The sequence below is a fragment of the Manis pentadactyla genome, chromosome 6 (assembly GCF_030020395.1).
Source record: "Manis pentadactyla isolate mManPen7 chromosome 6, mManPen7.hap1, whole genome shotgun sequence".
Lineage (NCBI taxonomy): Eukaryota > Metazoa > Chordata > Mammalia > Pholidota > Manidae > Manis > Manis pentadactyla.
The window spans coordinates 119,361,644-119,383,359 of NC_080024.1; the positions used below are offsets into that span (position 1 = coordinate 119,361,644).

Below are 21,716 nucleotides of genomic sequence, written 5' to 3' on the forward strand. Positions count from 1 at the left end.
CAACTCCCTCATTTTGGAGACGAGGAAAAGATCTGATGAAGTATTCAATATGGAGCTCAATTTTTTAAGATAGGTTTTGTGAGTACAGGCAATTTTTGATGGAAACAAAGACAGAGGTTCATTCTGTTTTATGAAGTCTACCAGTATATTTAAGTATTAGCGTAATACTGATGTTTATCGCCATTACTTAATTAACACCCCCTCAATTATATATTGCATAAATAGAATATTCAAGTACAATTCTGTTAATTGCTGTGCCTTTAGAAAGAAGTTGAGCAGTCATTATTAAAGCACTGGATTCAAGATTCTAGAATATCAAGAATCCACCTCGAAATTAAATACTACTCTTGTTTCATCTCATTCTTTGAAATACTGAATCTTCAATAAAGGAATTATGAGGGATAATCAGGAGTGGCCAAAGAATCACATACCTACAGCCAACGGGAGCCACCACATACATTTTAGGTGCCATTTTGAGCAAGACTAAGAAACAGCAAGATCACCGCCCAATATCCCGGGCTGCCACCATACAAAAAAAACCCTGTCAACCGCCAATCAAAAGAAAAGGACGCCCGCAAGTATTTGTATTTATCTACGTCTTAAAGCCAACACTATGCTTCGGACATAGAAGCCCAAAACGTTGTTTGATGAAATGAAAACGAAGCAAATAGATACGTTCGCCATCTGCCTTGGGCTAGAACTGAAATTGGTACAAAGGGGCGGTGGTGCCAAATGCAGCAAGGGGTAAGCGAAGGGAAACTCCAAGACCGATGAAGGCTAACCATACATCCCCGGCCCCTCCAACCCTTCTTACCACAGGCTTCCCCTCCTTCCGCTCCGTTCCACAGCTACCACTGATAAGCCAAGGACATCCCACGACTTCTCCAGCCGGGGTCCCCGGTGCCTCGGGACACACCCTCACCTCTCCTGGCACACGAGGGCAGCGACAGAAAGTATTCTGCAGAGTCACCACTAGGACAGGCAGGCTCGCTGCTTCCCACCTCCACTCCCGCTCCCACCCCATCCACCCGCGGTCCAGGGCCGACCCGCTCCCACAGGCGCGGGGCTGGGAGCCAGCAGGGAGAGAGCCGGGGTCCAGGATTAGTGCCGCACCGCAGGCACCCGCCCACGCGTCCCCGCCCGCACCCCGGCCCGGGTCGGCGGCCCCTCAGGCCAGGCCTGCTCCGCGGCCTAGCGCCAGACAGGGCAGCAGGGCGCAGGCGGAGGCAGCTCACCCGAATACAGCGGCATGGCGGCGCGCGAGGGCAGACGGCGGAGCAAGAAGGCTGGGCCTGGCAAGGGCGTCGGAGGGCGAGGGACGCGGAGAACCGGCTGCGACCAAGGCAGAGGCGCGGCGGTGGCAGCACCTCGGGGGCGACGAGAGGCTCATTCAAACCGGCCACTGGCGATGACGCAGCAACACGCAGTTCGCCCGCGGAGCCACGGGACTGGAGAGGAGGCCAGGCGCAGCGCGGCGAGGCGGGGCCTGGGGGTGGAGAGACGAGGGAGGTGGGAGCGGAGCCGGGAGTGGGGCGCGCGGGGCGGCGAGGGGCGCGCGGGGCCCCTGCGCCGTACAGGTGCGCGCCTGCGCACTACACGCCACCGCCCCGTCTGGCCACGGACGCTTTGGGAAGCCGGTATCTCTGCGGCTGTTTTTTAAAGTCTTTCCCCTTTTCCGAAGTAGTGGGTCGGTACGAGCCGGGGATTTGTTCCTCTTCTTAACATAGCCAGTAAAAGAGCCGAGAGAGGCTTTGCTCCGCCGCTCAACTCGGTCTACTTATTAATGAAAATATCTAGCCCTTCCCTTTAGGATTTTGGGACATAAATAAATGTCAGCGCTTTGAATACTGTGGAGATAGGTCTGCCTTGAATGTAATGTAATATTTCTGTTTCAAACAACTGGTTCGGACCCTCGGATGGATCTACCAAGGTAGAAAACTGCCCTCGGAGTCCCGCCTCCGACACTCCGGTGGAAGGTACCTGTAGGCTCCCACTCCCCAGTCTGGAAAATGAGGGAATTAGACTGGAAGGTTTCTGAGGACTCTTCAAACTAAGTTCTCATGGCCAGAGATAAACTCAAGCATTCTAGATGAATTAGAGGAAATAGAACCCGTAAATGAACAGGAATTTGAAGAAATGCAAGTTAAAATTGAGGTACTTTCTTGCCTAATAAAGAGGTTTTATAATGAACCCAAATGCTTTAAAAGATGTGTTGAGATTCTCCATATTTCAAGACGAACTGCCCATATTTAAAAACAACCCACTTGAAGGGCGATTTAATTGATGTATTACTTCTTTACCACTTAACAACTCCAAGACCTAAGGTAAGAATATGGCCCAAAATGTGACCGAAAGGACACAAAGATGCTGTAGAACATTTTTTAAAGTAATGAATATTAAGTGGAAAGAGTACATCCAATTTATTGAGCATTATTGTATTAAAATAAATGGTGTTAGATTCAGACTTGTTTTGAATCCAGTTGTTCATGAGTAGATGTGATCTCTCTGAGCCTGTTTCCTTATCTATAAAATCAAGAGAATAACATCTATGTTATAGGATTGTGGTGGAGTCAATAAAATTGTGTAGAGAAGATGCTTAGCACGGTGCACTGCATGTAGTATGCAATAAATGATAGCTATTACAGATTACACAATAAAAACTTGAGAGGGTCTTATAGGGTGTGGTTAGTGTAGCAGACTACGGCTAACTCTGTTTCTATTTTCCAAATGTTCACTAATATATTTACATTGAATAAATTTTGTAATATATTGGATAGGTCCTCTGTGGGAAAGTCATTGCTTCTCTGTTAACAGGAGGGAGACCTAAAGATGGAAGGATGCCAGTGCGAATCATCCTCTGTGCTCTCATTGCAGCCTGTATTTTCCTTCCAGTAACTTTCATCGTACTCCATCATATTCCCCCACCAAATTATAAACACGAATTGGGGCTGTCTGGTGGCCCTCAGGATGCTGAGAGAACTAGGTGTGAGAGCAACCTATGTTAAGTTTACTCATTCTCTACATGACCAGTGAGTCTTCTAGACCAAGTTTGTTTACGGCACACACACAGAGACCCTTCCACCCTGGCACCCCCCTACCCCCACCACTTTGGTGCAACTAACTCCTAACCTCCTTGGGGGATCTGGGGATCTAAATTTAGGATGAAAGGGGAAAGTGGAATTGTGGAATGGTGCAAGTGAAAGGAAGCATAGAAGGAAATTTGCATAGCTGGTCCTCCCTGATGTCAGCAAGAGTTTAGATAATCTTGCCCCACATACTATGCTTTGCTAAGCCTTGGTCTACGGATGTCTCATGGATAGAATCTTCTCCTTAATGTTGACTTCTTTAAATAATTAATATATTAGTAATATCTTAACCTGCATGTTTACAAGTAAATAAGGTCTGTAAAATGTAGCCAAATATCAGAAAGCTTTTTAGTTGGTAAACTACCTTTAGTTTATTGCATAAAATGCCCCCTCCTCATCTGATCAACAGAAATCCTATCCAACTTTAAAGTCTCCATTTCATGCTAACTCTCATATTCACTTAAAGCCTCCTCCTCCAATTAACCCTTTCCATCAGGTAGTACTGCACTTCACTCTGTGTTCCTTATACAACACGTACACAGTCAGTGCAAGACGCTCAGTATAGAAGCTATGGATGCAAAGATGAATCAAACAAAGGTCCTGCCCTCATAAGACTGAGACTCCACTAGGAATATTGAAATATGCACACTAGGAATATTGAAATCTGCACATATTAAGTACATGGCTCTCTAAATTAGCACCCCTGCTGTAAACAATAGAAACTGGAGAAGGAATTGATAGGTAGAATATAGGATAAGCTAACAAAATCACTAGGAAAAGCAGTAAACCAGTGTGGATAAAGTGAAGGTGCCTGTGGTCAGGATTCTCACCTGGCCCTGGTCGGCTAGCTCACTACACCTGTGTGGGCAATATGTATAAAGAACTCCACCCAGTGCTCTGGGTGACGCTGTGGCAGGGCTGCAAGGCTCCAGGAGAGCAGAGACTGGAGTGGTGGCAGCGCTGAGGACAGAAATGGCTGCAGGCGCAGAGAGGTCCAGAGGCAGAGACCGGCTTGCTGCAGGCAGACTTGCTCTGAGTGGACGGGATTTTAGTGACTGACCTGCCACCGGGGGAATAAAGTTGGGTAACCCTTTGACCCCAAGAACTTCCTACTGTCACTAATTTGGTCACACATTGAATCCATAGTGAACTTGTCCGGTGCTGAAACCCATTGGCAAGACACCAGGCACAGATAAAGGATAGGAACCAAGGGATGGGGCAGCAGGACATGGGCAAGGTCATGTCACAGATGTAGTCTGGCCACTCCGGCCACCACCCTGTGATTTGTAATTCCATGTCTACCTCCTCTCTCAAGATTCTGTGTCCTGAGCAAAAATATATAATTGGCCACTAATGAGGAAAGGACTGTCTGGCTGTGACTCCCGCTCAAAAACACTGGGGTGTGGAGCAAGCACTGCCCAAATTAGAAGAGTTACTGTTTGTTTTCTATTGCTGTTGTAACAAATTACCACAAATTCAGGGGCTTAAAACAACACGAATTTATTGTCTTACAGTTCTGGCAGACCGAAGTCCAAAAATGGCCTTAATTTTTTAATAATCATTCTTACTGAAATATAGTTTATATACAATATAGTATTGGTTTCAGATGAACAACTTAGAGATTCATCAATTATACAGATTATTAAATGCTCACCATGGTAAGTGTAGTTAAAAATTATCTTAAGGTGTTGGCAAGACTACACTTTCTGGAGACTCTAGAGGAGAATCCATTCCTTACCTCTTCCAGGTTCCAGAGGCTGCCCACATTCCTCATCTTACAGCCCCACTCCAGCCTGTTTCCATCTCAACAGCCCCCTCTCTGACTGACCCGCTGCCTCCCTCTTTATAAAGACGCTTGTGATTGCATTGGGCCCACCTGGGTAATCCAGGATCCTCTCCTCATCTTAAAATCCTTAATTGTATCTGCCTAGTTCCTTTTAGCATATAAACTAACATATTTACATGTTCAGGAGATTAGGACATGGCCATCTTTGGGGGAGTATTATTCTCTCTTCCACTGGCTTCCAAAAAAAACCAACAAGAACAACAGCAATTATCCATACACTTCCTTAAGCAGGCATAATTTTAATATTCCTAAGTCTTTTCCCTCTACTAAATCAGAAACTCTTGGAGGGAAAAAAAATAGCCTTATAATTTAGATTATATGTAGATAGAGAGATACTGGAAAATACATTACCAACATAGGGTCTCTGAGTTCTGCATGCTGGAAGAATTAGCATCAGACTATACTGAAATTAGCGCAGAGCTTTATTGGAACTTGTGCTCAAGCACAAGGGAGCTCAAAGGAAAGAATCCTCAGGCTGGCTCTCCCAAGAAGAGGTAGGGAAGGGTTTTTTAAGAAATCACACAGCTGCTAATATGGAAGCCAAGAGTATCACCAACAAGTGTTAAGTCCAGAGCCTGTGCTCTCGGTTGCTGATACACTGCCTCAGCCAAATGATCAGATAGAAACAAGTGAAAACCTCTATATCCTCAAACATCAAATGAGCAGGGATGAATCAAAGATGAAATACAACTGGTAAGTATACAGCACAATCTGACTGGTTACACAAAACGTTTCAAAATACAACAGGCAATACGGGCTCCTGATCATTATGAAATATTTAACAGGGCTGGGTCCTTTTCCATATATATATAAAATGTGATCAATAAGTTTTTCCTAAATGAATGTATAACCTGGTTTTGAGTCCACAGATGAGGATTATATCAGGATGCATACTATGCTGCTATAACCAAGAGGTCTCAAAATTCTATTGCATAAAGAAGATAGCAAGTTACGGGGGTGGGAGAAGAGCAATGTCTCTGCTTCATGAGGTTGTTCAAAGACAACATTCCATCCATAAATTTCCTCTGCTGTCCCCTAAAGCAGTCCCCCTCAAAGTTTAATGTGAATGTGAATCACCTGGGATTTGTTAAAAATGCAGATCCTGCTTCAGTAGGTCTTGGATCAAGTCTAAGATCTTAACAAGCTGTCAGGAAATCATCCTGTTGAGCAGCAAGGCTACAAAGGACTTTTTTTTTTTTCTGCTTCGTTCAAGATGGGTTGCAGGCACAACAGGAAGAAATAGAAGGGGAAAAAGTACAGGGCAGCAATTTCCTTTCAAGCAACAGGAATGGGAGGAATGTGCATAAATCAATTCCATTCACATTTCATTAGAAAAAATAGTTACATGGCCTAGCTGCGTGGAAATTTGGGAAATGTAGTCTCTAACTGCTTAAGCTCTGTCATTATGCATGAAGGAAATTGTGGATTCTGTTGGAAAACCAGCAGCCTCTACCATGCAAATGCTGGATATTTTTGTAAGTAATCTTAAATTATTATGTTTTCCTAAAACAAATGACAAAACTCAATGAAGTTTGAATATACTGCACATTTCTGCTTTCCATTTTCTGTCCCCACCTCTACCTTGGAATCAAGTTCTATTTCCTCTCCACTTACATCTCACTTCCATGACACATTTCTAAACCTTACACACTGCAGTTTTCTCTGCCTCTTTAAGCAATGTTTTTTTTGCACCATTCATTTAACATTTAATATTCAGTCTTTTTTACATTTGTTTATAGCAGAAACATTTTATCTTTCCACCTAGACTATGAATACTTCTTTGTACCTTCTTCAGAAATGTATGGTATTTCAATTAGAGAATTCAGAATATCATACCCTGAAGCACTCTTTAATAATTTCAATTAGATCACTATCTTATATTACCTATTGTCTTGCCATTGGGTTTCAGCCCCAGGCAAGTTCACTATGGATTCAGTGAGACCAAGGAATGACAATAGAACGTTCTGAGGGTGAACGGGTTTATTACTCAGCTTGTTCTCCCAGTTCTAGATGCAAGCACTAGAATTACATCTGCATCCAACAGTCTGCAGGTCTGTAACCCTCCTTTGCCTCTGCTGTCACCCAGAGCATGGGGCAGAGCTCTTCATATAGTGACTCAGTCAATAATAGCTTATTGCCTGTGGGTGTGGAAGCAGTAGCCTAGCAGCAGGCCAATTGCATCATCAAGTAGTTTAGGTTCAGGTAAGAATGCTGACCAAAGGAACCTGTACTTTATCCACACCTGTCATGTATATGGACAGCAGCTACATCTGTCTTGTTCATCTTTGCATCCTCTAGACCTGGCATAGATCCAGAATGCAGTAGGCATCCTATTTGTTTGCTGAATAATAAATTATTGGTGTTGGTGATAGGAATTCAGAGAAGAAAGAAATTGAGAGCTCAGGAGGGTTCTAGAGACAGAAAAAGCAAAACCTCAAAGCAATCGACTCATTAATTCAACAATTATTTATTGATTGTCTGCTCATGGACCCTGCATTGCAAGAGCTCACAGTCTTGTCAGAAAATGTAGAAAAAGTATTAAAATGAGTAATAACTGCATGTGGAGGATAGGAAGGAGACTAGCTAGCACTGAGCAGAAGACCTATGTGCAGAGCTGCTGTAATAGATAATGTAGGGTGGGCAATATAGAAGGCCTGAGTGCCAGGATAAAAAGTTTAATCTCAGTTTCTATCTTTTAAAGTCACCAGTCACCACAACCAAGAAAAGTAATATGGAAATTTTCATGTGCTCCACTTTCCACATGACACTTTTCCTCTTTCCAAAGCAAAAATTTTAAGTCAAGAATTTTTACCTAGGGATCCCTGTGAGTCAAGGCAGAAAGTCTACTTTAATGTTCTCTCGTTTTAAAAGTAGTAAAATAGTACATGTACAAGGTTTAAAATTCAAACAGGAACAGGAAACTATTTAAAGAAATATAGAACTATCTCTCCCCATCTCACCTCCAATCCCACTTCTCACAGACAACAGACTTTAACCTTTTGTGATTTCTAGGGCTCCATAATTCTAAATAATAGGCTTATAACTTTATTTGTTAATTTATCAAGTTTAAGCAATATTGATTGAATCCCCGTTGTAAAATATGAGGATGTAGCTTCTTTTGAGATATCTACCTCCCCTTCTTCCATTTCCTGGTTTTTATAATTACAAGTTTTAGTTCTTTTATTGGCTTGATTTTTTCTTTATTGGTTAAATTTTCTAACATACTTAAACCTCTGCTTTTTTTTTTTTGTAGATAATTATTTTTTTATTGAAGGGTAGTTGACACACGGTATTATATTACATTAGTTTCAGGTGTACAACATAGTGATTCAAAATTTATATACATGACAATTCTAGGTACCAGCTATCACCATACCAAGCTGTTACAATATCTTGACTATATTCATTACATCCCGGTTACTTATTATTTTACCATTGGAAGTGTATACTTTGTGTGTGTGTGTGTGTGTGAGGGCATCTCTCATATTTATTGATCAAATGGTTAACAACAATAAAATTCTGTATAGGGGAGTCAATGCTCAATGTACAATCATTAATCCACCCCAAGCCTAATTTTCATCAGTCTCCAATCTTCTGAGGCATAACAAACAAGTTCTTACATGGAGAACAAATTCTTACATAGTGAATAAGTTCTTACATGGTGAACAGTACAAGGGCAGCCATCACAGAAACCTTTTGTTTTGCTCATGCATTATGAACTATAAACAGTCAGTTCAAATATGAATACTCATTTGATTTTTATACTTGATTTATATGTGGATAACACATTTCTCTCTTTATTATTATTATTTTTAATAAAATGCTGAAGTGGTAGGTAGATACAAGATAAAGGTAGAAAACATAGTTTAGTGTTGTAAGAGAGCAAATGTAGATGATCAGGTGTGTGCCTGTAGACTATGTATTAATCCAAGCTAGACAAGGGCAATAAAACATCCACGTATGCAGAAGATTTCTCTCAGAACGGGGGGGTGAGGTTCTAAGCCTCACCTCTGTTGATCCCCAATTTCTCACCTGATGGCCCCCCTGCGACTGTGCCTGTCTTAGGTTGTTCCTCCCTTGAGGAATCTTACCCGTCTCTGGCTAACCAGTCATCTTCCGGGGCCATACAGGGAAATGTAAAGTTGGTGAGAGAGAAGCCTTATTGTTTGAAATTAAACCTCTGCTTTTTGTCCCAGGAGAACTTAGACTGTTTCTGGACCGCACTCTGTAAGATAAGGAAAGCAGAGCTCCTGGCTTTCCCTTCTAGCTTATCTCCCCTTTCACATTCCAGTATCTTCCAGCTGTGCCAACACTCTTAAATAGTGAGAAGATATCAACAACAGAAACTAAGACGATTATAGCATCAACAAGAAGTGGACAAAAATTAGGGTAACTCTTAGGCTAGGGAACAAAAATGATGTGATGTTAATGACAGTCTGCTCAGATGAGTGAATTCTTTCATCCTGTTATTAATATTAGCTATATTCATTATCGTTTTCATCTCTATTCAACTATATCATCACTACTCTCACTGTATAGGTGATGAAATCTCTTAAGTACTGTACAAGTTACATTCTTTACAGTAGGTTTCTGAGAATGGTGAACCTTGATATTCTATATTTGGCTGAAAATATCTTTATTTTAATCTTTTTTTTATAGTTTTTTTATTTTTTTATTTTTATTTTTATTTATTTATTTATTTATTTTTTGAGGGCATCTCTCATATTTATTGATCAAATGGTTGTTAACAAAAATAAAATTCTGTATAGGGGAGTCAATGCTCAATGCACAATCATCACTCCACCCCAAGCCTAATTTTCGTCAGTCTCCAATCTTCTGAAGCATAACGAACAAGTTCTTACATGGTGAACAAATTCTTACATAGTGAATAAGTTACATGGTGAAGAGTACAAGGGCAGCCATAACAGAAACTTCCGGTTTTGCTCATGCATTATGAACTATAAACAGTCAGTTCAAATATGAATACTCATTTGATTTTTATACTTGATTTATATGTGGATAACACATTTCTCTCTTTATTATTATTATTTTTAATAAAATGCTGAAGTGGTAGGTAGATACAAGATAAAGGTAGAAAACATAGTTTAGTGTTGTAAGAGAGCAAATGTAGATGATCAGGTGTGTGCCTGTAGACTATGTGTTAATCCAAGCTAGACAAGGGCAATAAAACATCCATGTATGCAGAAGACTTCTCTGAGAACATGAGGGGGGAGGTTCTAAGCCTCACCTCTGTTGATCCCCAATTTCTCACCTGATGGCCCCCTGCGACTGTGCCTGTCTTAGGTTGTTCCTCCCTTGAGGAATCTTACCCATCTCTGGCTAACCAGTCATCTTCCGGGGCCATACAGGGAAATGTAAAGTTGGTAAGTGAGAGAGAAGCCTTATTGTTTGAAAAGGTTAGCTTTTTACTTTTTTGCATATTTATGCCCTGTGGCTTCTATGCCCAGCATTTGTCTTGAGGTATCTTTACCACTTGGAAGAATTATGATACTCGGTAAATTTGATATGAGGCTTGAATTCTATTTAAGGGTTGTAATTAGGAGGGAAGAAGAAAAGCTATAGAAGTAGCAGGCGGAAGAAAACATGGGAAGATTGATTATTTCTTTGACATATCTTCTTGTAGAGTAACATAAGCATGTATAGGTTTTAAACTACTAATTAAATTTCGCACACACATTAACATAATAGGAGTATAGTTACATATCCAAAGCATACCTGTAATTACCATCCATCTCCAGTGAAACCAAGAAAACCAGTTAGGCACCTTAGGCATTTGTGAAAACTTATCTATGCTATGGTGGATATTGTCCAACTGAACTTGAACAGTCTGAGAGAAATCAGACAAATTAAAACAACCCATTCCTGGGGACTGTTCACATCCCATATGTTCTTTTAACAGTAAATAGTCTGTAGTTGTAAGATTTTGGAGCGCTACAATTTGGACTTCTCCTAATTCTTGGTTGAGTTCCAACAGTATAGATCCAGTCAAATTTGTTGTTTTACTGTATGCACAGGCCAGCTTAGATATCTCCTTCTTCATTCCCATGGCAAGTCCAAGAACTGGTGGGATGAGTGCATCTACAGCTGAAGCAGTGCGTGGATCTTTGTTGGGGTTTTTTGATGATCATCTTCTGGTATGAGTCTTCCAGAGAGTGCAGATGTTGGAAGTTCTTTTTAATATCGTATCTTAGTTGATTTTCGGGGTAGCCAAATTAGGCTTTGATCCTCTGTATAAACACAAACAGGCCCTTTGCCTACACTTTTATATGCCCTTTATACCCTTGTGTAGAACTCATTGGAGGTCACCACACAGGAACTAGGTTTTTTTTTTTTTTGGTATCATTAATCTACACTTACATGACGAATATTATGCTTACTAGGCTCTCCCCTATACCAGGTCTCCCCTATAAACCCCTTTACAGTCACTGTCCATCAGCATAGCAAAATGTTGTAGAATCACTACTTGTCTTCTCTGTGTTGTACAGCCCTCCCCTTTCTCCCACCCCCTCCATGCATGATAATCTTAATACCCCTCTTCTTCTCCCCCCCCTTATCCCTCCCTACCCACCCATCCTCCCCAGTCCCTTTCCCTTTGGTACCTGTTAGTCCATTCTTGAGTTCTGTGATTCTGCTGCTGTTTTGTTCCTTCAGTTTTTCCTTTGTTCTTATACTCCACAGATGAGTGACATCATTTGGTATTTCTGTTTCTCCGCTTGGCTTGTTTCACTGAGCATAATACCCTCCAGCTCCATCCATGTTGCTGCAAATAGTAGGATTTGCCCTTTCTTATGGCTGAGTAGTATTCCATTGTGTATATGTACCACCTCTTCTTTATCCAATCATCTATTGATGGACATTTAGGTTGCTTCCAATTCTTGGCTATTGTAAATAGTGCTGCGATAAACATAGGGGTGCATTGGTCTTTCTCAAACTTGATTGCGGCATTCTTAGGGTAAATTCCCAGGAGTGCAATTCCTGGGTCAAATGGTAAGTCTGTTTTGAGCATTTTGATGAACCTCCATACTGCTTTCAATAATGGTTGAACTAATTTACATTCCCACCAGCAGTGTAGGAGGGTTCCCCTTTCTCCACAGCCTCGCCAACATTTATTGTTGTTTGTCTTTTGGATGGCAGCCATCCTTACTGGTGTGAGGTGATACCTCATTGTACTTTCAATTTGCATTTCTCTGATAATTAGCGATGTGGAGCATCTTTTCATGTGTCTGTTGGCCATCTGTATTTCTTTTTTGGAGAACTGTCTGTTCAGTTCTTCTGCCCATTTTTCAATTGGGTTATTTGTTTTTTGTTTGTTGAGGCATGTGAGCTCTATATATATTCTGGACATCAAGCCTTTATTGGATCTGTCATTTTCAAATATATTCTCCCATACTGTAGGGTTCCTTTTTATTCTATTGATGGTGTCTTTTGCTGTACAGAAGCTTTTCAGCTTAATATAGTCCCACTTGTTCATTTTTGCTGTTGTTTTCCTTGCCCGCGGAGAGATGTTCAAGAAGAGGTCACTCATGTTTATGTCTAAGAGGTTTTTGCCTATGTTTTCCTCCAAGAGTTTAGTGGTTTCATGACTTACATTCAGGTCTTTGATCCATTTGGAATTTACTTTTGTATATGGGGTTAGACAATGGTCCAGTTTCATTCTCCTACATGTAGCTGTCCAGTTTTGCCAGCACTATCTGTTGAAGAGACTGTCATTTCTCCATTGTATGTCCATGGCTCCTTTATCAAATATTAATTGACCATATATGTCTGGGTTAATGTCTGGATTCTCTAGTCTGTCCCATTGGTCTGTGGCTCTGTTCTTGTGCCAGTACCAAATTGTCTTGATTACTATGGCTTTATAGTAGAGCTTGAAGTTGGGGAGTGAGATCCCCCCTACTTTATTCTTCTTTCTCAGGATCGCTTTGGCTATTCGGGGTCTTTGGTGTTTCCATATGAATTTTTGAATTATTTGTTCCAGTTAATTGAAGAATGTTGCTGGTAGTTTCATAGGGATTGCATCAAATCTGTATATTGCTTTGGGCAGGATGGCCATTTTGACGATATTAATTCTTCCTAGCCACGAGCATGGGATGAGTTTCCATCTGTTAGTGTCCCCTTTAATTTCTCTTAAGAGTGACTTGTAGTTTTCAGAGTATAAGTCTTTCACTTCTTTGGTTAGGTTAATTCCAGGTATTTTATTTTTTTTGATGCAATTGTGAATGGAGTTGTTTTCCTGATTTCTCTCTCTGTTGGTTCATTGTTAGTATATAGGAAAGCCACAGATTTCTGTGTGTTGATTTTGTATCCTGCAACTTTGCTGTATTCCGATATCAGTTCTAGTAGTTTTGGGGTGGAGTCTTTAGGGTTTTTTATGTACAGTATCATGTCATCTGCAAATAGTGACAGTTTAACTTCTTCTTTACCAATCTGGATTCCTTGTATTTCTTTATTTTGTCTGATTGCCGTGGCTAGGACCTCCAGTACTATGTTAAATAACAGTGGAGAGAGTGGGCATCCCTGTCTAGTTCCCGATCTCAGAGGAAATGCTTTCAGCTTCTCGCTGTTCAATATAATGTTGGCTGTGGGTTTATCATAGATGGCCTTTATTATGTTGAGGTACTTGCCCTCTATTCCCATTTTGCTGAGAGTTTTTATCATGAATGGATGTTGAACTTTGTCAAATGCTTTTTCAGCATCTATGAAGATGATCATGTGGTTTTTGTCTTTCTTTTTGTTGATGTGGTGGATGATGTTGATGGGCTTTCGAATGTTGTACCATCCTTGCATCCCTGGGATGAATCCCACTTGGTCATGGTGCCTGATCCTTTTGATGTATTTTTGAATTCGGTTTGCTAATATTTTGTTGAGTATTTTTGCATCTACGTTCATCAGGGATATTGGTCTGTAGTTTTCTTTTTTGGTGTGGTCTTTGCCTGGTTTTGGTATTAGGGTTATGTTAGCTTCATAGAATGAGTTTGGGGGTATCCCCTCCTCCTCTATTTTTTGGAAAACTTTAAGGAGAATGGGTATTATGTCTTCCCTATATGTCTGATAAAATTCCGAGGTAAATCCTTCTGGCCTGGGGGTTTTGTTCTTTGGTAGTTTTTTGATTAGTGATTCAATTTCGTTGCTGGTAATTGGTCTGTTTAGATTTTCTGTTTCTTTCTGGGTCAGTCTTGGAAGGTTGTATTTTTCTAGGAAGTTGTCCATTTCTCCTAGGTTTCCCAGCTTGTTAGCATATAGGTTTTCATAGTATTCTCTAATAATTCTTTGTATTTCTGTGGGGTCCGTCGTGATTTTTCCTTTCTCGTTTCTGATACTGTTGATTTGTGTTGACTCTCTTTTTCTCTTAATAAGTCTGGCTAGAGGCTTATCTATTTTGTTTATTTTCTCAAAGAACCAGCTCTTGGTTTCATTGATTTTTGTTATTGTTTTATTCTTCTCAATATTATTTATTTCTTCTCTGATCTTTATTATGTCCCTCTTTCTGCTGACCTTAGGCCTCATTTGTTCTTCTTTTTCCAATTTCAATAATTGTGACATTAGACCATTCATTTGGGATTGCTCTTCCTTTTTTAAATATGCTTGGATTGCTATATACTTTCCTCTTAAGGCTGCTTTTGCTGTGTCCCACAGAAGTTGGGGCTTAGTGTTGTTGTTGTCATTTGTTTCCATATATTGCTGGATCTCCATTTTGATTTGGTCATTGACCCATTGATTATTTAGGAGCATGTTGTTAAGCCTCCATGTGTTTGTGAGCCTTTTTGCTTTCTTTGTACAGTTTATTTCTAGTTTTATGCCTTTGTGGTCTGAAAAGTTGGTTGGTAGGATTTCAATATTTTGCTATTTACTAAGGCTCTTTTTGTGGCCTAGTATGTGGTCTATTCTGGAGAAGGTTCCATGTGCACTTTAGAAGAATGTGTATCCTGTTGCTTTTGGATGTAGAGTTCTATAGATGTCTATTAGGTCCATCTGCTCTACTGTGTTGTTCAGTGCTTCCGTGTCCTTACTTATTTTCTGCCTGGTGGATCTATCCTTTGGGGTGAGTGGTGTGTTGAAGTCTCCTAGAATGAATGCACTGCAGTCTATTTCCCCCTTTAGTTCTCTTTGTATTTGTTTCACATATGCTGGGGCTCCTGTGTTGGGTGCGTATATATTTAGAATGGTTATATCCTCCTTTATCGTTATGTAGTGTCCTTCTTTATCTCTTGTTACTTTCTTTGTTTTGAAGTCTATTTTGTCTGATAGTAGTACTGCAACCCCTGCTTTGTTCTCGCTGTTGTTTGCCTGAAATATGTTTTTCCATCCCTTGACTTTTAGTCTGTACATGTCTTTGTGTTTGAGGTGAGTTTCTTGTAAGCAGCATATAGATGGGTCTTGCTTTTTTTATCCATTCTATTACTCTGTATCTTTTGATTGGTGCATTCAGTCCATTTACATTTAGGGTGACTATTGAAAGATATGTACTTATTGCCATTGCAGGCTTTAAATTCGTGGTTACTAAAGGTTCAAGGTTAGCCTCTTTAGTATCTTACTGCCTAACTTAGCTTGCTTATTGAGCTGTTATCTACACTGTCGAGATTCTTTTCTTCTCTCCCTTCTTATTCCTCCTCCTCCATTCTTCATATGTTGGGTGTTTTGTTCTGTGCTCTTAGAGCAGTCCCTGTAAGATGTCCTGTAGAGGTGGTTTGTGGGAAGCAAATTCCCTCAGCTTTTGTTTGTCTGGGAATTGTTTAATCCCACCATCATATTTAAATGATAGTCGTGCTGGATACAGTATCCTTGGTTCAAGGCCCTTCTGTTTCATTGCATTAAATATACCATGCCATTCTCTTCTGGCCTGTAGGGTTTCTGTCAAGAAGTCTGATGTTGGCATGCTGGGTTTTCCTTTATAGGTGACCTTTTTCTCTCTAGCTGCCTTTAAAACTCTTTCCTTGTCCTTGATCTTTGCCATTTTAATTATTATGTGTCTTGGTGTTGTCCTCCTTGGATCCTTTCTGTTGGGGGTTCTGTGTATTTCCATGGTCTGTTCGATTATTTCCTCCCCCAGTTTGGGGAAGTTTTCAGCAATTATTTCTTCCAAGATACTTTCCATCCCTTTTCCTCTCTCTTCTTCTTCTGGTACCCCTATAATACTGATATTGTTCCTTTTGGATTGGTCACACAGTTCTATTAATATTGTTTCATTACTGTAGATGCTTTTATCTCTCTCTATGTCAGCTTCTATGCGTTCCTGTTCTCTGGTTTCAATTCCATCAATGGCCTCTTGCATCCTATCCGTTCTGCTTATAAACCCTTCCAGAGTTTGTTTCATTTCTGTAATCTCCTTTCTGGCATCTGTGATCTCCCTCTGGACTTCATCCCATATCTCTTGCGTGTTTCTCTGCATCTCTGTCAGCATGTTTATGATTTTTATTTTGAATTCTTTGTCAGGAAGACTGGTTAGGTCTGTCTCCTTCTCTGGTGGTGTCTCTCTGATCTTTGTCTGCCTGTAGCTTTGTCTTTTCATGGTGCGAGGAATAGTTTGCAGAGCTGGGAAGAGTGACGGCTGGAAGAACTTCCCTTCTTGTTGGTTTGTGGCCCTCCTGTCCTGGGAGAACAGCGACCTCTAGTGGCTTGTGCTGGGTAGCTGCGCGCAGAGAGGGTTTCTGCTTCCTGCCCGGCTGCTATGGAGTTAATCTCCACTGTTGCTGTGGGCGTGGCCTGGCTCGGGCAGCTGCTCCAAAGTGGTGGAGTCACATTGGAGGGGGAGCGGCCGGGAGGCTATTTATCTCTGTAAGGGGCCTCCCTGCTCCCTGCAGCCCAGGGGTTAGGGTGCCCAGAGATCCCCGGATTCCCTACCTCTGGATTAAGTGTCCCACCCTGTCCCTTTAAGACTTCCAAAAAGCACCCGCCAAAACAACGACCACAAAAAAAAAAAAAAAGATTTTTTTTTAAATTAAAAAAAAAAAAAGGCCTCTCGTTCGTCTTTATTCTCTGGCACCAGCCTCAGGCATCTGCTCAGCGGTCTTGCTGCCCTGTTTCCCTAGTATTGGGGTCCCTATCCCTTTAAGACTTCCAAAAGGCACTGCCAAAACAAATCAGAAAAAAAAAAAATGGCCCCTCGCTTTTCTTATGTCCTCTGGCACCAGGCCTCTGGTACCCTCTCACCGTTCTTGCTGCCCTGTTTCCCTAGTATCCAGGGCCCCGCACACGCACTTTGTCTGCGCTCTGGCCCGGATGGCTGGGGCTGGGTGCTCAGCTGTCCTGGGCTCCGTCTCCCTCCCGCTCTGCCTGCTCTTCTCCCGCCGGGAGCTGGGGGGAGGGAAGCTTGGGTCCCGCGGGGCCGGGGCTTGTATCTTACCCCCTTTACGAGGCACTGGGTTCTCGCAGGTGTGGATGTGGTCTGGATGTTGTCCTGTGTCCTCTGGTCTTTATTCTAGGAAGAGTTGTCTTTGTTATATTTTCATAGATATATGTGGTTTTGGGAGGAGATTTCCATTTCTCTACTCACGCCGCCATCTTGGCTCCACCCTGCTTTATTTTAATCTTATTCTTGATGATAGCTTAGCTGAATTGGTATTAGTGAATTGGCAATAATTTTCCCTTAGCTCTTTGAAGATAATTTTTCACTGTCTTCTATCATCTATTTTTGTTAATGAGACTTTATTTTTTAGTTTATTTTTACCTTGTAGGTATGTCTTTTCTCTCTGGGAAATTAAAATTTCCTCTTGTTCTTAATATTATTCTGTTTCATTAGGAAAAGTCTGGGTGTGTATTTCTTTTAACTTATCCTTCTGAGTACTAACTGTACTAACTAACGTCAACAAAGATCTGCGTTCAACAAAGATTACCTGTTCTGTCTTTTGGAATTACAATTGGATTTTAGTTGGACATATTCCATCCTTCATTTCTCTTATCTGGTCTTTAATTTTTTTTAACTCTCTCTCTTTCTGGTAAATTATGTTTGAATTCTCAGTACTTTCTTCTGAATCTTTTATTCTCTCTTCAGTTGTGTCCAGACTATAGTTCTTCCCATCTATTCTTTTATATTTTAAAAACTATATTTGCATTTCCAATATTACTGGTTCTTTTTCCTAATTTTTGTATGTTGACTTGTACAATATCTGCCTATTTTGTTTTCAGAACTTACTGGTGTTCTTAAAGAAGATATGATTCCTTCATTCATGCTAATTTTTTTATTGTCATACTATTTTCTAACTTATTTATTTTGAAATAATTTCAAATTTACAATAAATTTGAAAGAATAATACAAAGAACTTCTGTTTACCCTTCACTCAGATTCGTCAATGGTTAACATTTTGCCACATTCCTTTATCTATCACTTATTATTTGTTTATCTAAATGCACTCGCATGATCTTTTTCTAAATCATCTGAGAATAAACTGCAGATACAATGTCCCTTTAGCCCTAATACTTCAGTGTATATAATCTAAGAACAAGGACACTCATTTACATACCATAGGACAATGATCAAAATCAGGATATTCAACATAAATATAATAATACTACCACCTTACCTATAGACTTTACTCAAATTGTGCACAATGTTATTTATAGTAGTTTTTTCTAGTTTGAGATTCTCCCAGGATCATGCAATGCATTTAGTGTTTACTTTTTTGGTAGAGTTTTTAGGATTTTCTATATACAAATCATATAATCTACAAAGACTATTTTATTTTTTCCTTCCCAATTTTTTTGTCACGTGCATAATTGCTCTAGCTAGGACTTTCAGTACCATGCTGAATAGGAGTAATGAGAATGGGCACCCTTGTCTTGTTCCTAGTCTTTGAGGGAAAGCTTTTAACCCCTCACTGCTGAGTAAGATGTTAGCTGTGAAGTTTTCATATATGGTCTTTGTTACATTGAGGTACATTTCTTCTTTACCCACTTTGCTGAGAATTTTTATCACAAAAGTTGTTGTATCTTGCCGAACGTTCTTTCTGCATGTACTGAGATGATCACATGACTTTAATCTTCCATTCTGTAATGTGGGCGTCACACTGACTGTTTGCACATGTGGAACCATCCTTTCATCCTAGGGATAAATCACACTTAGACATGGTATATGCTCCTTTCAATGTGCTGTTGAATTAAGTTTGGGAATTTTTTTTGAGAATTTTTGCATCTCTATTCATCAGAGATACTGGCCTGTGTTTTTCTTTTCTTGTAGAGTCCTTATCTGGCCACTCTCCCAACCTCTTCCTCCACCCCAGACATGCAGCTTATTATTCTGTACTCTGGGTGTGGCGAGAGAGCAGTGAGCCTCTTTGGCAGCATCCTGCCTGCTGGGGAAGCTGGGTGCTCATTCACATGCCCTCACTTTCCTCCACAGGGGAATTCATGGGCTGAAGGTTTTCTTGGCTCCATACTGTGCTGGCTTGGATAGGGGTTGGTATGACGTGGGTGAAGTTAAACTTCCTCTTTTCTAATGTGTCCAGACCCATTTTTTTTTCTTCAGTGGTGTACTGGAACTTCTGTGCTGGAAACCTGGACTTCCACAAAGGCTCTCTCATGCATGGATGATTGCCTACCACAGTATTTTTCAGGAGCTCCTGGACCACAGCTGAGAGGGTTTGGAGCCAGTTCACAGGTCACTGCAAGGTCCACAGCTGTAATTAAGGTCTATGTGCCTATTACCTGATGGATGGGTAAGACTCCTCCCTTGGCATGTGGTGCTGCTGCCCACAGTTCCTACAAAGGCACTTTTGTCTGTGGATGGATGCCAAGTTATTGTTGTTCCGGGGAAGGGCATGAATGAGGGAACTCTTATTCAGGCATGATGCTGATGCCCATACCCATATACTAGAGATTTGAATCAATTTAAGATAAAGAAAAATATCCTGTCTCGCTAATCTTGCCAAAGGATGCTCTATGCAGACCATATCAGTTTGACCCCTAGTACAGCTGATGAAACATGTGTGAGCACTTAAGCAAAGGACAACCATTCTTTAGCTAATGACCCATGGGATGGCTAGACTCAAACAGATGAGCACAGCCAATCAGCTTTTCCCAGGAATTTGAATCTATATGAGGAAATAGGACTTTAACAGAAAGGTTTATGGTTAAATATTTTTGGTCACAATTATGTGTTCCATTCCATCCTGCCAATGCTTCCCTGTAGGAACAATGTTTTTTCCTGCCCCATCAGCTTTGGGACTTGACCATATAACTTGCGTTGGTCAATGAAAATAAGCACACATGATGTACACCACATTAGAGGAGAAGCTCTAAATTTGCTTATGTGGTTTGATATTTTCTCTTGCTCCTGATCTTTTTTTTTTATGAGAACAGCATCTTAGAAAGAGTAGCTAGATTTTGAGCCTGGATTGTGGGATGAGAATGCTTTTTGTGGCCAGCAGAGTCCAGTAAAATCCAACAGCTGTGGCTGACTTCCAGCTCTCTGTTAATGGGAACCAGAAATAAATGTAAGCCACTGAGACAGCAGGGTTGTTTGTTACTGCATCAAAAGCTGGCTAATGCAAAGCTATAGTTAAAAGGATGTGTGAAATACAGACTTATTTATTACAAAAGTTGGCTCATGCAACTATGGAGACTAAGAAATCCCAAGATCTGCAGTCAGCAAATCGGAGACCTAGGAGAGACTTCAGTCTGAGTCTCAAGGCCAGAAGAGACTCAATGTCCAACTCAAGCAATTAGGTAGGAGGAGTTCTCTCTGATTCAGCTTTTTTGCTCTATTCAGGTTTTCAATTGATTGAATGAGGCCCACCCACCCTGGACAGGGTAATCTGCTTTACTCAATCTACTGATTCAAATGTTGATCTCATGCAGACACACCCTCACAGAGTAATATGTGGCCAAATGTCTGGGCACCTTGTGGCCCAGTCAAGTTAACACAGAAAATTACCCATCACAACTGGTATACCAAAAATCATGACACCATTTAATTAGAGAAGTCACCTTGATCTACAACCCAAACTGAACACAGCAGAAGGGAAATTCCTCCCAAGCCCCAAAACTTGGGATGTGGAAATAAGAAAGGAAAATGGGTGCTGGAGGGCAAAACCACAAATGACCCTTAAAGTGAGTCTTCAGTCTTGCCATCAAAAGAGACTAAAATGACCCGGAAGTTTCATCAACACTATAAACAAAAGCATTAAAGTTGCGGTCTTTAATAATAATAATAGACATGTTGCAGTCAAGGATATTGATATTAGACAAGTCTAATGGTACCATTACTATGGAATGTGCAACCACCCATCGGACACATTCCACTGCAACCAGCTCCTACTCTTCTCTTTTTCACTTTTAGTTATATAGACAAATTTAAAGTATGGTTGGTATTCCTGGCCCTATAGTAACAAGTAACCTATTTTGATAAGGTTAACTCAAGAATAAGTATTCAGGTATCTCTTTAAATTATTTAGTTATATTAACATCTTTAAGTTTTAGGCTAAATAGTACAACTTGATTTTAAATGTGAAAAAGTATTTACTGAATGTGTGAAATTGACCCTTAATTTCAGAGCTCTTGCTTTGAGTTAGAGGCCATTTGTTTGATTCTGGAAAACAATTCAAGTGACTATGGATTAAACATTTCATTATCTCAGTACAGAAATGTCTATGCTTTCTCTAGACTAATTTGAAATGAAAGGTTGAGATTCTTGTAAACGTCCAGGGTGCCAGTATCCTCAAGAAACAAGAGGTGATCTACTTTTATTTCATTCTTTTTTTTTCTGTTTTAAATATCGAGACAGATCCTGAAGTTCATTTTATTTTTCGAGGAGTGCATTTAAATGTGTACAT

The 21,716-nt window shown here is 40.6% G+C and overlaps 1 protein-coding gene across 2 annotated transcripts in view; it reads right to left on the minus strand.

The window, feature by feature from the left end:
• USP14 (ubiquitin specific peptidase 14) overlaps positions 1–1,475 on the minus strand; it is an 84,479-nt gene extending 83,004 nt beyond the window's left edge. Inside the window, exon 1 of one of the 2 annotated variants that reach the window (XM_036905812.2) lies at positions 1,236–1,475. In XM_036905812.2, coding sequence (XP_036761707.1) covers positions 1,236–1,251 — 16 coding nt within the window. In that variant the 5' untranslated portion in view covers positions 1,252–1,475. Of the gene's footprint in view, positions 1–814; positions 1,177–1,235 lie in introns of those variants that run through there. The other variant, XM_036905813.2, reaches the window with a different exon arrangement.
• Positions 1,476–21,716: the final 20,241 nt, after the last annotated feature.